General features: G+C 45.0%; 1 protein-coding gene across 3 annotated transcripts in view; it reads right to left on the minus strand.

The window, feature by feature from the left end:
- Window positions 1-17,036, minus strand: part of NDUFAF6 (NADH:ubiquinone oxidoreductase complex assembly factor 6) — a 97,608-nt gene that overhangs the window by 60,784 nt on the left and 19,788 nt on the right. For all 3 annotated transcript variants that reach the window (XM_069731687.1, XM_069731686.1, XM_069731688.1), the window contains exons 5-6: window positions 14,889-14,991; window positions 11,336-11,469 (exon numbers count right to left, since the gene is read on the minus strand). In XM_069731687.1, the coding sequence (XP_069587788.1) occupies window positions 11,336-11,469; window positions 14,889-14,991 (237 nt within the window). The remainder of the gene's footprint in view (window positions 1-11,335; window positions 11,470-14,888; window positions 14,992-17,036) is intronic.

Below are 17,036 nucleotides of genomic sequence, written 5' to 3' on the forward strand. Positions count from 1 at the left end.
GAACCTGTTATAGAAAATTATTTCATAATTCCATGACTGAATTTCAATCTAAACTAATCTCAATTATAGACATTGCAGTTGAGGATGGGATTATTCCTAAAAGGATGATGATCGCATTGATCAAAACGCATCCACATAATTCCCACCCTGAACTTGATTTGATACCAAAATTACATAAAAACTCAGTCGAACCCCCTGGACGTCCAATCATATCTGGCAACCATGGCCTCTGCAAATCTGTCTGCAACATGATAGATTTTTATTTAAAACCACTGGTGTCCAGTTTACCATCGTTCATTAAAGACGCTTCAATGTCTCAACAATTTATATTTGAATCACAATACAATTATGGTAACAACAGACATTGAGGCCTTATACACGTCCATCAGACATCAAGATGGACCAAAAGCCACGGATAGCTTTTCTTCAGACCAACAGTATTGGATTTCCACTTGCTCAGCTATTACTTACCTTACTTAAGTATATTTTAACTCATCTTTTTTATCTTTAAAAATGTGTTTTATCTACAAGTTCAAGGCACCCTATCATATGAGAATCTTTTTTTGGGGGCATGGGAGCTTTCTCACAAATCCAGATGTCGATATTCACATGGTTCAAAACTGGATGCGTTACATCGACAAAATCTGGTTTGTGTGGGAGGGCTCTCCCCTGGCTCCCCCCTCCAAAATCAGAAATTAATTAAAAGACTAAATATCAATGACAAAAATATTTTGGTTTTACTTACAAATGTGGAAGAGAGGCTGATTTTCTTGATATCAAGATTAAGGCCTCTGAAAATGGGGAAATATGTATTGATGTCAACAGAAAACAGACAACGACCAATTCACTTTTACATGCTCAATCCTCCCATATGCCATCAACCAGATTCCCAATTTTTGAGAATTAAGCATATCTGCTCCTCAGATGATACATTTAAATCTCAAGTGAATGATGTAACCAGTAGGTTTAAAGGCAGAGAATATAGCAATAGACAATTTCAGAAAGGCTTCAAAAGAGCCAAGAATACTTCTCGTAATTCTCTCCTCTAACCGAATCAGGACCATAAGAGGGATAACAGGATTTTTGGTTGCTTACCGTAAAATCTGTTTCTTGGAGCCTCCATTGGGGGACACAGGAACCATGGGTGTATGCTGCTGCCACTAGGAGGCTGACAATATGCACAAAAAAAAGTTAGCTCCTCCTCTGCAGTGTACACCCCACCGACTGGCATTATACACTTCAGTTAGTGAGAAATCAGTAGGAGATAAATAACAAGGTTGAAAACCATAACCACAAACATGAGAACCGTAAACGTGAGAACAGTCAGAGCATAGAACAACAGGAATTGAACAACATGGGAGGGTGCTGTGTCCCCCAATGGAGGCTTCGAGAAACAGATTTTACAGTAAGCAACCAAAAATCCTGTTTTCTCTATCGCCTCTCATTGGGGGACACAGGAACCATGGGATGTCCAAAAGCAGTCCCTGGGGTGGGAAAAACAGACTTCCATCAGGTCAGAGGACTCACCACTGCCGCCTGCAAAATCCTTCTGGCTAGGCTGGAGTCCGCCGAAGCGTAGGTATGGACCTTGTAAAATTTGGCGAATGTATGGATGGAAGACCAGGTTGCTGCTTTGCAAAGCTGTAGGGCGGAAGCCCTGTGGTGTACCGCCTAGGAGGCGCCGACTGCCTGGGTAGAGTGAACCTTTATCCCAGGAGGGGGCAGTCTGTTCTTGACCCGGTAAGCCTCCAAAATTGCCGATCTGATCCAGCGAGCAATAGTCGTCTTGGAAGCCGGCAAGCCTCTGCGCGTGCCATCAGGAATGACGAAAAGAGAATCCGTCTTCCGGAAACCGGACGTTCTATCCAGATAGATCCTCACTGCCCTGACGAGATCCAGCTTGTTCATCGATCGCTCCAGAGGATGAGTCGGAGCTGGACAAAAGGAAGGTAGAACAATGTCCTCGTTGAGGTGGAATGTGGAAACCACCTTAGGAAGAAAGGAAGGCGGAGACCTGAGGACCACCTTGTCCTGGTGGATGACCAAGAAAGGAGGTCGGCAAAAGAGAGCCGCCAACTCGGAAACGCGGTGGATAGAAGTGATGGCCAAAAGAAAGGCCACCTTCCAAGACAGAACTGAGATGGGAACCTCCCTGAGAGGCTCAAAGGGGGAAACCCTCAGAACGTCCAGTACCAGATTTAAATTCCATGAATCTACAGGGGCCCTGTACGGAGGGACAGCATGGGCCACTCCTTGAAGGAAGGTCTTAACCTGTGGTCGGGAGGCTAAAGTCTTCTGAAAAAGGATGGAGAGCGCAGAAACCTGGCCCTTCAGGGAACTAAGAGCAAGGCCCGAATCCAATCCTGCCTGAAGGAAGGCCAAAACGGAAGGCAGGGAAAAGGACATAGGTGAAACGCAGTTGGACTCGCACCAACGGAAATAAGCCTTCAAGGTACGATAGTAAATCCTGGAAGACGAAGGCTTTCTAGCCTTGATCATGGTGTGAATCACCTGGCTCGATAGGACGGATGCTCTTAGAACTGCGGTTTCAAGAGCCACGCCGTTAAACTGAGCGACCGAGAATTTGGTTGGCAGATCGGACCGAGACAGCAGATCGGGCCTGTCTGGTAGGTGCCAAGGGGCTTCCGCGAGAAGATTGACGATGTCCGCAAACCAAGCTCTCCTGGGCCAATCCGGGGCAATCAGAATGACCGGCACCCCTTCCGCTTTGATCTTTTTCAACAGTTTGGGAAGTAAGGGCAGGGGTGGGAACAGATAGGGCAGCACAAACTGCGACCAAGGAATGGCCAGAGCGTCGACGCCCACCGCGAGGGGGTCGCGAGACCTGGAGACGAACCGAGGAACCTTCCTGTTCATTTGGGACACTGTGAGGTCCACGTCCGGAGTCCCCCATCGAAGACAAATCTGATGGAAAACCTCCGGATGCAAGGACCATTCCCCTGCTGTGAGACCCTCACGGCTGAGGAAGTCAGCAGCCCTATTGTCCACGCCGGGGATATGCACCGCGGATATCACCGGAACCGTTGCCTCTGCCCAGAAGAGGATCTTGGATATCTCGGCCAAGGCGCTCCGAGTCCCCCCTGATGGTTGACATATGCCACTGCCGTGGCATTGTCTGTCTGCATTCGGATTGGTAGACCCAGGAGAATCCTTTCCCAGTGACGAAGGGACAGAAAGATGGCCCGAATCTCGAGGACATTGATCGGCAGAGTTGACTCCTGCGCCGACCAACGACCCTGAAGAGTCAGGTGGCGAAACACCGCACCCCAGCCGAGCAGGCTTGCGTCCGTCGTAACCACTTGCCAGTGATCTGGAAGGGAGGACCTGCCCTGGGAGATGAGAGGGGACGTCAGCCACCAGTTGAGAGACCGTTTGACCCGGGGAGAGAGTCGAATTGGACGATCCAGGGAAAAGACAGACAAGTCCCACTGAGACAGGATGGCTTGCTGAAGAGGCAGCGAGTGAAATTGGGCGAAGGGAATCACTTCCAATGTTGCTACCATCCTCCCCAGAACCTTCATGGCCGATTGGAAGGAGGGAAACCGAGGACCCTGGAGCAAGCGTACGTCCCGACGAAGGATGGATCTCTTGTCTTCGGGAAGGAAGACTTTGGTCTGACGAGTGTCGAAGAGCATGCCCAGAAAAACGATGTGCTGAGAAGGAATAAGGCAGGACTTTTTTCCGCTTGACCAGCCACCCGAAGCGGGCTACGGTGTCGAGGACAATGAACAGACTTTGTGAGCTTGGGAAAAGGACGGGGCCTTGATGAGGATGTCGTCGAGGTACGGAAACAGAACCAGGCCTCTGACCCTCAAGATGGCTATCAGCGCCGCCATAATCTTCGTGAAAACCCGGGGAGCGGTTGCAAAACCGAACGGCAGGGCGACAAACTGAAAATGGTCCTGGAGCACCGCAAAGTGCAGGAATCGGTGATGTCCCGGGAATATCGGGACATGGAGGTAGGCGTCCTGAATATCTATGGAACACAGAAATTCCTGAGCGTCCATGGAAGCAATTACTGTACGAAGGGATTCCATCCTGAAGTGTCTCAGACGAACTCTCCTGTTCAGCAATTTGAGGTCCAGAATGGGCCGAACCTTGCCGTCTTTTTTTCGGTACCACAAAAAGATTTGAAAAGAAACCTGTGAACCGTTCTTTTCCTGGGACGGGAACGATCACCCCGGCTTTGAGGAGAGAAGCGATGGCTGCGAAGAAACCCGGGACTAGAGCAGGGTCTCTTAGAGGTAGGGATTCGAAGAAACGATCCCGGGGTCGTGAAACGAACTCTGTTTTGTATCCTGCGGATACAACTTCCCTGACCCATGCGTCCTCTACTGAGGAGATCCAGACGTCCCTGAAGAAGAGGAGATGGCCACCCAGCCTGGGAACTTGGCTGGGGTTTTGCTGAGAGTCATGCCGAGGTGGATCTTCCAGTCCTAGACCTGGAGGATCTACTCTGGGAGTAGCGAGGACGCCAGGAAGGAGTGGGTCTAAAGGATACCGTTTTCTTCTCTTGACGTGCCTGTGGCCTCTGTTGCTGCTGGGAAAAGGAGTTTGATGCCGCAAAGCGACGAAAGGAACGATATTGCCGTCTAGGAGGAGGGCAACGAGGTTTGGACTGGGGAAAAAGAGAACTTGTGCCCCCAGTGGCATCCTTAATGATTTGGTCCAGCTTAGAACCAAAGAGACGTGAACCTTGAAAAGGCAGGCTGGTAAGGGACTTTTTAGAAGACAAATCCGCCTGCCAGGCCTTGAGCCAAACGGTCCGGCGGATGGCAACAGCATTGCTGGACGCCTGAGCCGCACAAGACGCGGCGTCCAGGGAGGTGGAGACCAGGTATTCACTCGCCTGAGAAATCTGGTTGGCAAGCTCTGCCAGCTGTCCGGGTGGAGCTCCGTCCAGGATGCCCCGACGGAGTTGTTTGGCCCATTTGGATATGGATTTTGAAATCCAAGTGGAAGCAAAAGCCGGGCATAGAGTAGCTGCAGCCGCTTCAAAGGCTGACTTAGCGAAGGATTCTATGACCCCATTGTTAGAATCCTTCAGAGATGCTCCGCCGGACAGTGGAAGGACCGTGTTGGTGGACAGCCTGGAAACTGGAGGATCCACCGAAGAAGCAGTCCAATTAGCGGTGAGCTCCGGAGAAAAGTGATATAAAACGGCAAGTCGCTTTCCTCTCTGAAAGCGTCTGGTCGGATTCTCTCTTTCTCTGGTCATGATTTCCTCGAATTCAGGGTGAGGAGCGAAAAACTTGGAAGGTGGTTTAGCCCGTCTAAACGAAACCGCCTGATCTGCGGGTTCCGTAGAGGTATCCTTGATGCCATAGGTCTGATTTATCGCTCCAATGAGATTCTGAACCATATCCCTCATGGTAGCGATTTGGTTAGAATCCAGCTCCGAAATATCCTCCGAGGGCGCATCGGAGAACGCCTCGCCTGACTCAGGGGAGGAGGACCGGGGGGAAGTCGACCGCAGAGAAGGACCGTGTGGCGAGATGGAGCGAGAAGAGGACTCAGACCGGCGTTACTGTCTGGACCTTTTGCGGCTTATAATGGAGGGCTCCGACGGAGGTTCCTGCGACCCGCTGGCTACTGCGGGGGTCTGCAGGGGTAATCAATCCAGCACGGACACCAGAGTTTGAGACACCCGAGTTAGATCCGCTACCGATTGTGACAGAGAAGAGGCCCAGCTAGGGGTGGGGGTATCACTCTCAAGCGGAGCAGCCGGGGGATCCTGGGCGGTGGGAACAATCGGGTTGCTGCAGGTCTGACAGAGTGGGGAGGACTGACCTGAGGGAAGTTTGCAGTTACAGGACGAACATGCAAAGTATTTGACTAAGGCAGAAGAAGCGGAGGAAGAAGTAGGAGGACGAGAGCGGCCTCCCTTAGTGGTAGACATTTTGAAGGGTCCCAGAAGAAAATGCCAGAGGGTTAGGGGACAGGGGGCAGAGGGGAGTGTCAGTCTACAGTGCAGAGCTACTCACGGAAGACGAAAAAATGGATTCCAGGTGGAGGAAGCTGTCCGTGCGCCCAGGAGCACCAAGATGGCGCTGGTGGGCGGAGAGTGCAGGACAGAGATTGTCAGGCGGGAGAAAGCCTGCCCGATGAAGGCAGACTCCAACGGTAGTTCTAGTGTAAACTAGGCACGGTGACACCAGCTGGATTGAATGAACACTTTGGGTTTAGGGAGTTTCTCTAATGTTGATGGGCTTTTATCTTTATATTCTTCATGGTTTTTTTTAGATTTTATTTATTTTGTTTTACTCCTATATTTTTCTTCCTTTTATCTGTCAGTCATAATTTTAAATACCCAGACATACATGAAGACTAATTTCCAAACAGTCTTGTTTACTGATGAGTGTCGAGCAACCCTGGATGGTCCAGATGGATGGAGTAGTGGATGGTTGGTGGATGGCCACCATGTCCCAACAAGGCTGAGATGTCAGCAAGGAGGTGGAGGAGTCATGTTTTGGGCCGGAATCATTGGGAAACAGCTGGTGGGGCCCCCTAAGGTTCCTGAAGGTGTGAAAATGACCTCTGCAAAGTATATAGAGTTTCTGACTGACAACTTTCTTCCATGGTATAAAAAGTAGAAACGTGCCTTCAGGAGCAAAATCATCTTCATGCATGACAGTGCACCATCTCATGCTGCAAAGAATACCTCTGAGTCATTTGGCTGCTATGGGCATAAAAGGAGATAAACTCGTGGTGTGGCCACCATCTTCCCCTGACCTCAACCCCATAGAGAACCTTTGGAGTATCATCAAGCAAAAGATCTATGAGGGTGGGAGGCAGTTCACATCAAAACAGCTCTGGGAGGCGATTCTGACTTCATGCAAAGAAATACAAGCAGAAACTCTCCAAAAACTCACAAGTCCAATGGATGCAAGAATTGTGAAGGTGATATCAAAGAAGGGTCCTATGTTAACATGTAACTTGGCCTGTTAGGATGTTATGGAGTTAAATAGCTTTTTTGTTCGGTGAATGTGACCTCCTAATTGCTGCAAATTCCACAAATGAGCATTTTCAGTTCTTTAAAACATATCAAATGTTTAGAAATTCTACTGTGCCTAATAATTTGTAACAGTGCATTTTAATAATAATAATAATAATAATAATAATAATCTTTATTTATATAGCACCAACATATTCCGCAGCGCTTTACAGTTTAACAGTTTCAAACACAACAGACATAAGTAACAACGTTAACAATACAATAATTAAAGCGAAATAAGCCGCCCCTGCTCGTGAGAGCTTACAATCTACAATGAGGTGGGGGAGATGCAAGGTACAGGTGTGTATTTACAATGATGTATTTACAATGATGGTCCAGCCATCTTCAGTGGGTGGGAGATAGATGGAGATAGTGAATGGGCTACACACACACAAACATAAAATGACTTTGATTAGGGAACGTGATAGGCCGCTCTGAACAAATGTGTTTTGAGCGAGCGCCTAAAACTATGCAAATTGTGGATGGTCCTAATATCTTGGGGTAGAGCATTCCAGAGGATTGGCGCAGTGCGGGAGAAGTCTTGGAGTCGGGAGTGGGAGGTACGGATTAGTACAGAGGTTAGTCGAAAGTCATTTGCAGAGCGCAGCGGTCAGTTAGGCCGATAGACAGAAATGAGGGAGGAGATGTAAGGGGGGCCGCTCTGTGGAGAGCTTTGTGGGTGAGAACAAGTACTTTGAATTGTATCCTGTAATGAATGGGCAGCCAGTGTAACGACTGGCGAAGAGCGGATGCGTCCGAGTAACGATTAGCCAGATGGACGACCCTGGCTGCTGTATTAAGGATGGACTGGAGAGGGGAAAGTCGGGTGAGGGGGAGGCCAATTAATAGAGCATTACAATAGTCCAGGCGGGAGTGGATCAGGGCGACAGTGAGGGTTTTTGTTGTTTCCTTGGTGAGTAAAGGGCGGATTCTAGAGATGTTCTTTAGGTGTAAGCGGCACGAGCGGGCAAGAGATTGTATATGGGAGGTGAAGGAGAGATCGGAGTCAAACATAACACCCAGACAGCGCGCCTGCTGCCGGGGTGTTATTATGGTGCCACCCACGGAGAGGGAAATGTCAGATTTAGGGAGGATAGTGGATGGTGGGAGCAGAAGAAGTTCAGTTTTGGAGAGGTTGAGTTTCAGATAGAGAGCAGACATGATGTTGGAGACTGCGGACAGACAGTCAGTGGCGTACTGTAGTACAGCGGGGGTAAGGTCAGGGGATGATGTGTATAGTTGTGTGTTATCGCCATAAAGATGGTACTGAAAGCCAAATCTGCTGATGGTCTGTCCAATTGGGGCCATGTAGAGAGAGAAGAGAAGGGGGCCAAGGACTGACTGAGCCCTGAGGTACCCCAACAGTGAGAGGAAGAGAAGAGGAAGTGGAGACGGAGAACAGAACACTGAAGGAGCGGTCAGAAAGACAGGAGGAGAACCAGGAGAGAGCAGTGTCCTTAATGCCAAGTGACTGGAGCCTAGACAGTAGGAGAGGGTGGTCAACAGTGTCAAAAGCTGCAGAAAGGTCGAGAAGAATGAGCAGAGAGTGGTCACCGTTACGTTTTGCTGTCAGAAGGTCATTGGTCACTTTGATGAGTGCAGTTTCTTTCGAATGTAGGGGGCGGAAACCGGACTGTGACGGGTCTAGGAGGGAGTGAGTGGAGAGGTAACGGGTAAGGCGGGAGTATATCAGTCGCTCCAAGAGTTTAGAGATGAAGGGGAGATTGGAGACCGGTCTGTAGTTGTTTGTGCAGGATGGGTCGAGGGTGGGTTTCTTTAGTAATGGAGTAATGATAGTGTTTGAAGGAGGAGGGGAAAATGCCAGAGGAGAGGGAGAGATTAAAGATTGTAGTTAGGCGAGTTGTGATGACTGGAGAGAGAGACTGGAGGAGATGTGAGGGAATGGGGTCGGTGGTGCATGTAGTCGGACGAGAAGAGGAGAGGAGCCAGGGGAAATGCAGGGAGGGATGGGAGTCACTGAACTTGGTGATTGGGAGCGGATTTCCTGACGGATATTGTCTATTTTCTCTATAAAGTGGGAGGCCAGGTCATCAGCACAAATGTCTGTGATAGCGGCTTGTGCTGTTGGCCTGAGGAGGGAGTGAAAGGTGTCAAAAAGTTTCTTGGGGTTGTTGGATAGTGAGGAGATCAGGGTGGTGTAGTAGGACTGTTTGGCGAGGTGAAGGGCAGAGTTGTAGGTCCTTAACATAAATTTGAAGTGTATGAAGTCTTCTGGTGTGCGAGTTTTCCTCCATAAGTGTTCAGCACACCTAGAGCATCGCTGGAGAAATCGGGTTTGCGATGTGAGCCAGGACTGTTTCACTCTGTAGAAAAAAGAAAAAAATATATACCAGCTCACCTGTCGGCATGTGTTGTGGGGAAGCACGGATAACGTGTAGTCATCACGTGAGCAAGCAATCCAAAAAAAGAGAAAAAAATCCAGCTTCCAAAAACTTACAAATTTATTCAGGATAAAAGGCAAAGTCCAGTCCAATCCAGTAAATTACATAGTGAAGAGTAGCAAGCTACGCGTTTCGAACAATGGTATGTGCTTTCTCAAAGCTGTTTCACTCTGTGTTTGGAGGTTGTGAGGGTGAGGGGAGCTACTTGGTCCAGGGTGCTTCTAAGAGTGTCATTGTAGTGATGTACCGCCAGATCAGGACAGGAAAAAGAAGAGATTGGGGACAATGATGAGTGTAAGGAGTCTGAAAGTGTATGAGGGTTAATGGCTTGTAGATTTCTGACTGAATGGTAGGTAGGAGGGTGCTGGGGTGAGCAAGGATTTGTGAGTGTGAGGCTGCTGTCACACTGTCAGTATTTGGTCAGGATTTTACATCACTATTTGTAAGCCAAAACCAGGAGTGGAACAATTAGAGGAAAAGTATAATAGAAACATATGCACCACTTCTGCATTTATCACCCACTCCTGGTTTTGGCTTACAAATACTGATGTAAAATACTGACCAAATACTGCTAGTGTGACGGCAGCCTGAAAGAGAGAATGTTGTGGTCAGAGAGGGGACGCGGTGAGTGCATTTTGAGGTTTTATTCATTTTGGAGATTATACTGTTATCATTTGGAGGTTTCTTCAATAAAATTTGATGTATAATGGGTGATGACTTTTATTAGACTGACTGTCATTTGCACCAACCATTTCGGAAAAACCGAGAAAAATATAATTTGCATAATAATTTGGAACATGGTGTAATGAGAGGCTGAAACATGAAACATTCTCCAAGGTGAAGCTGCTAGGATGGCGCTAACAGCTGAAGATCTTTTTTTTTTCCTTTTTAAAGAGTAACTAAGTTGAAAAGTAACCTCCCTTTTAATTTTTATTTCATAAATCAATAGTACACATAAAAATAAGCAACTTTGTAATAGATCTTATCAGAAAAAAATGCTCCCTTCTCTTCCAAAATTGATCAGCCATTATCAAAATTCTCAATTTCAGTTTTCCATCAGGAGACACTTGAAGGGGCATCCACTAATTTTTTTTTTCCATCTGGTGTTTTTAAAAAGTGTAAAAAAAAAACTCAGAAAATGGAAAATAACACCAGCAAATTTGGTGCAAAGCCTATATTGCGCATCACAAAACAACATCCCCACAGTGAAGCATGGTGGAGACAGCATTATGATTTGGGGCTATTTTTCGGCAGCTGGAGCTGGGGCTTTAGTGAAGGTGGAGGGAATATCTGACATGAAAAAGGAAGAGTCTTTCAAGGGATTTTTAAAATGTTTTTCGGTGTACAAACACACACACAAAAAATACTTCTATGTGCACAGAGCCTTACATGTCATCAGCAGATAGAAATTCGGGAAGCTCAGATCATAAAAAAAAACAAAACATTTTAAATAGTTCTCAGACACACAGGGCCGAGATGAAAGCCTTAAAATGTAGAGCTTCCAGGCCACGGCCAAAAAGAGATTAACAAATTAGTCTGTCCTGCGGAGGATTAGAAATACCTGACAGAGCAGACAGTAATGAACATAGTTGTCATCCTTAAAGTCATTCACAAATTATCATTTCATGTTTGCTTTTGTCTGTGGAGGGTTTTATTTCAGATGAAATCCAAGGATGTTGCCATAACAACCAACGGAGGAAAATGTCTAATGCGCTGGTCCATTATGGTAACAGTAAGGGAAGAAGTAAGTGGAAGAAAGCAAAATAACTACAGATCAGAGAGTAACAGGCACATTGTTCTTTAATGAAGCCATTTTTATACTATGAGATGGTAAATACTGCAGTCATCATTTTACCTTTCAGTCAAGACAATGCGCGAGCGCACACAGCGTCCAGTGTGAATGGATGTGTACACGTACCAGAATGCAGATGTCGACAGGGAGGAAGACCTGACGCTTGCTGCTGTGAAACGGGACGGCTCTTAGACAGGTGATGATACCTTGTGCTTTCCCTATGTGGCTGGCAGCGTGGTCTGCATGAACGTCTCGGACACCTGCAGAGAGGGAGAAGATATGGTCGTTATCTAATAGACTAAAGATACCATCACACAACGATTTCGTTAAAGATATCGTTGCAATGTCACGCTTTTTGTGACGTAGCAACGATCCCGCTAACGATCTCGTTATGTGTGACAGCCACCAACGATCAGGCCCTTGCTGGGAGATCGTTGGTCGTGGGGAATGATCAGGACCTTTTTTTGGTCGCTGATAACCCTGCTGTCATCGCTAGATCGGCGTGTGTGACGCTGATCTAGCGATGTGTTCACCTATAACCAGGGTAAATATCGGGTTACTAAGTGCAGGGCCGCGCTTAGTAACCCGATATTTACCCTGGTTACCATTGTAAAAGTAAAAAAAAAAAAACACTACATACTCACATTCCGATGTCTGTCACGTCCCCCGCAGTCAGCTTCCCTGCACTGACTGTGAGGGCCGGCCGTAAAGCAGAGCACAGCGGTGACGTCACCGCTGTGCTTTGCTTTACGGCCGGTGCTGACAGTCAGTGCAGGGAAGCTGACAGCGGGGGACGTGACAGACATCGGAATGTGAGTATGTAGTGTTTTTTTTTTACTTTTACAATGGTAACCAGGGTAAATATCGGGTTACTAAGCGCGGCCCTGCACTTAGTAACCCGATGTTTACCCTGGTTACCCGGGGACTTCGGCATCGTTGAAGACAGTTTCAACGATGCCGAAGTCTTTCCCTGGATCGTTGGTCGCTGGAGAGAGCTGTGTGTGACAGCTCCCCAGCGACCACACAACGACTTACCAACGATCACGGCCAGGTCGTATCGCTGGTCTTTATCGTTGGTAAGTCGTTTAGTGTAACGGTACCTTAAGGTCTAAACCATAACGTTTCTCCATGAGGAGAGTAACATGCCAGAGTAAGGAGACTTATAGGCCATGCAATGCTCCTTTGGCCTATAAGTCTCGTGACCCTAGGATGTCACTCTCCACAAGTTGAGACATTGACCCTTAGACCCCAGAGACCTCTCCATGTGGAGAGTAGCATGTTAATAATGTCGGCTGATGGGAGCAGTAGTCCCATCAGCTAACGCCAGTGACCGGTGGTAAACTTTATACGCGCTCATGCTGTCATTTGTTAACATGGGAAGCAGTGTTTGCCACGCTGTCCTGCTCATGACAGCGTGACAAACACCCGATGTTCGGGGGGCCGAACCTGACCAGTATCATGGACTTCCTGGTGATGTCTGTCTTCTGTGTCCGTGACCAAACAGTAGGTGTTTGGTACGGATGCCGAAGTTTACTGTTCGGGTCATCTCTAGTCCTATATCGACATGACCTGGAAGGCCGCTGTTAAATATTAATTATTAATTGAATTATTCTTATTCTCAATTCTGTACTGAGCACATTGCTTCTTGCTGACATTACCAAAAGCTATTTCTGTGTATGTAGCTCAGAGTATAAGTCAATGCCATATACAGGGAACACGTGGTCTGTGGGACATATAAATAACGTCTCTTAGGAGGGTGGGGGGCTTTTTGTCACGTGGGAGCTGCCACCTCCTGCCTTCACAATCATTCACCATGGACGTCAGACAAGTCACAGAAGGAAGGACAGCTGATTCTACTCCATGAAAGTAAGATGACTTCTCCATCTCAGAAACGATGAGGAACAAGCGCTGATATTTACACATGGACAATCTGTTCGTAACTATTTCATCTATTTTTATGTTTTGCTGCAATGTGGTTTTTCTGTGGACAATTCAATAAACCACTATATTTTTCATGAGAATATCATGACATTTTTCTTTAAGAGAAAGCACCTGGTGAATAGTCCTGATTATATAAATGTGCAAAATAAGCATATTTAACAGCCGCTCAGTAAGGAAGACGTCACTGCTTAAAAAGTTAAATCGATGGTTACAGTATGCAACTCAAATAGGGAAAATGAAATCACTTTAAAAAAAATATCCTCTGGACTGATGAAACAAGAATGGAACGGTTTGGCCCTTCCTTTTTATGGAGGAAAAAGGGAGTGCTTCTAACTTCTTTCACCACACTCCCAGGTGCTTCGAACTTTACATAGATGTGGTTTGTTGATAGCATGGCCTTTAAATAGTCGACAAAGTGGAAGATAACAGCACAGTTTTAGGACAAGAATGATTACACGTTTCATCATGTCATAAAGGACAGTATAACTTCACAAATGTGTTTAAAGAGTTACAAAAATTGTTTTTATTATTTCAATATTCTCCACATATTGCAATTTTTTTATAGATTTTTGTAGCCTACTTATCACCTTATTTTGCTTCCTTTTCTATCAACCAACATCGTTCAGTGCCGTTTAAATGCCCATTTCATGCTTCTTTACAAGCTCCTTTCAACTGCTGCTCGGCAAAGATGTGTACACTATGTGGTTGGTTAATTAAAACTGGCGCAAGTCTTACCGAAAGGATTCGCCAAAGTATTATGTACTTAATTCATCATTAATTAGGTGCACCTGTTACCTGGCATGAGCTGCCGCAAAAAATATTCTCCAGTTGTGCTACAGTACATATCTGGAATAAGTTAGGCCACAAATTAACTTGACAAGCGGCATAGCCGTACCCTGTCCCGCGCATGCTACTTCAATGTTGGCATAGATATCCAAGATTGGCATGTAAATACTAAATGTTGCAATATATTTGCACAAAAATATTGAGATTTATTAAGGTGTTTTATGCCAGAATTCTTGCATAAATGCCTTAATGATTCGGGCACTTATGTGCTCACAGTATGTATCTGAGACTTTCCCTGTTGGAGCATCACTGCTCTCCTCTACCCATATTTAGACAGGCGAATTTACAGACCATTGGAATTCAGTGTAAGGATCTTTGCTGAGCAGCAGATGAAAGCAGCATCTAAAGTACGCTGAAGTAGTCAATGAAACAGCATTGCAGCAAAGTATTTGGGAGAGAAGGAAGCAAAATAAGGCAGTGAAGTATGTTACAAAAAAATGTGTAATGCTTGTAGGATAATTAGACAAAAAAAAAGTTTAGTTACTCTTTAAACAAAGTTGTGTAATTATTCTAACATATCACAGTTATCCAAACTCTTACGTCTTTCTGTTAAGTCCAAACATAGCTCTATGCAGTTCTGCCTCCTGAGCAGGTTTTTTAAGTGATCGGTGGGTTTTTTTTTTTTTTTAAGAACTGGACCCCCACAAGTTAGCAGATGTTTTCATGGCCTACCACATATCACAAAGGATAGTGTTGGTAGTCTGGTACACATTCAGACTCTTGCATTTAAAGGTTTGGTATAAGTTCCCCTGAAATATATTTGGTGGGGTTACCTATAGCTTCTTCTGACAAGTAGGGGGTCCGGTTAGGACAATGCCTTCAGTTCCAAAGCCTTGTGCCATTTTACCATCTGTAAAAAGTTGGGACAGGTTTTGTACGCGTTTAAACTTACCGAGGGTCTCCAAGGTCAAGTACAGCAGCGAACTCTGAGTGTTTTCTGCATAAGTTTCCAGCTCTTGTAGGTTGCGATATGCCCGATCATCCAGGTTCTTCTCCTAGCACCACGACAAAAAAAAAAAAAAAAAGAAAACAAATTGTGATTCCTATGTAGAGGCGCAAACGTTGTGCTGTTTGCTCCTTGTCACATCTTCTCTATGCAAGTGTGAAATGTAAAGAATCTCAGAAAATGGTGACAAACCGTAGATTTCTAGATATTTTATTCTCAGTTTTCTTCATATACATTAGAAAGTAATTAAATAAAATCGATGTGGTTTGGGTCATCGTTTTCTGAACTCTTTATATTTCATTCTTGCATTTTGCGCACTGAGCTCTAGTTCTTTATTAATTTTTGGGGCTATGTACCATGTTTTCAGCACTTTTTATCACTTATTTTATTCCATTCTGGGGGATGTGGAGTTGCGACAATGAAACAAAAAGGTCCATACTGTCATTACAATTTTTTTTAATTTAACTTATGGGTTAAATCGTTTCATATTTTGCTGGATCGGACTTTTATGGACACGGCGATTTTTTTTATTGTTTACATTTCTTTATTTTGAACGGAGGGGATATGAATGTTCATGTTTTTTGCTTTTAACATTTAATTCTTTAGCCCACCCCTCTCCCTCCTCCAGAAGATTTAATCCTGTGATCATGTGATTGCTCGTACTATATTTTGTAATATTTCAGTATATAGTGAAAATCACGGCCTCTTGGGCAGAAACTTAGCCTTTGGAATACTATTTTTTTTTGTCTTCATTTTTTTCTTACATACATTCTTTCATATCCCAGAGCGCCACCATGTGTCACAGTCTATTAACTATTATATCGCCATCTAGTGGCATGTACTAGGAAATACAGTTTTACTATTCTAGGACAGTTTCCCCTTAACTTTTTTAAGGAATTTCTATATGTGTAAAATGTAGGAGTTGCCAAATTCTTTCAAGGTTTTAAATCAAATTATTTTACCAGGATACTGAAAAATAAAGTGCATCTAGAGACAAAAAGAGAGTTATATAAAGTGCATATAAAGATGCTTCAATAGTGCAGGGCATATACCACATCAAACATATAACTACTGGGCAGACATAATATTTACTACTGTTTGATAATAGTTGACCACATTAAAACCACGTTTCTTAACATTTCTCACATGTATAGAAATGTCTTAAAAAGGAACAGTCCTAGAAGAATAGTAAATCTGTATTTCCTAGCACATGCCACTAGATGGCGATCTAATACTCAAGTGTGAGTGCTAGGATTATATTGGGGCAGAAGCCAACCTATATATTGTACATAGGCATTCCAGCCAAATATATAGACTTGACTTTTTGTGTATCAAGACAGTTGAAAAAGGAAAATTACTTTTTCATCCTTAGCTACCAAAAAAATAAATCTGCATAATTACCGTAGTCTGTTTGAACCGTCTCATAATAAGTTTACTTGCAGGTTATGTTGCTTTTCTCTATGTGAAGTTATTCTCATCCATCTATGTATATTGTTACATATGCGGTGGGCATTAGATACAACTTTTAACATACTTTTTGTCTGTGATGTAATAAAGCTGTATTCGTGAAAATGAAAACCACGATTATAACCCCACTACGTATAGTATATGGTTGTACCACATGTGGTCACATCTTGTGCTACCTTATAACCCTCATGTTTTTACATGTCATTTATCTGTAAGAAAAATAATTGTTATTTATATTGAAAAAAAAACAAAACTGAGTTCTCCGTTTTTTGATAAGAAAATTCAGTGTGATGACTGGTGTTACATGGATGATGAGAGGCTCATACTGCACCATGTGGAATCGTAAAAAAAAAAAAACCAGCCGGCGGCCTGAAGCATCTGCAGATCATATCTGTATCTCTGTACAAGACGACAGACATCAAGACCGAGCAGTTCAATGCAGAGTATGTAATGTGCGCCAGTCGTGGGCTTTATTCGATTTTACTCACTTTATATAGCGCCATTAATTCCCCAGTCCTTTACAGACATTATCAGCACTGTCCCCATTGGGGCTCAAAATCCAAGTTCCCTATCTTCAGATAGCAGCTTTGATTCACCTTAACATTTTTTATTGTTTTTGCGCCTTCT

Source organism: Ranitomeya imitator, chromosome 6 (assembly GCF_032444005.1).
Source record: "Ranitomeya imitator isolate aRanImi1 chromosome 6, aRanImi1.pri, whole genome shotgun sequence".
Lineage (NCBI taxonomy): Eukaryota > Metazoa > Chordata > Amphibia > Anura > Dendrobatidae > Ranitomeya > Ranitomeya imitator.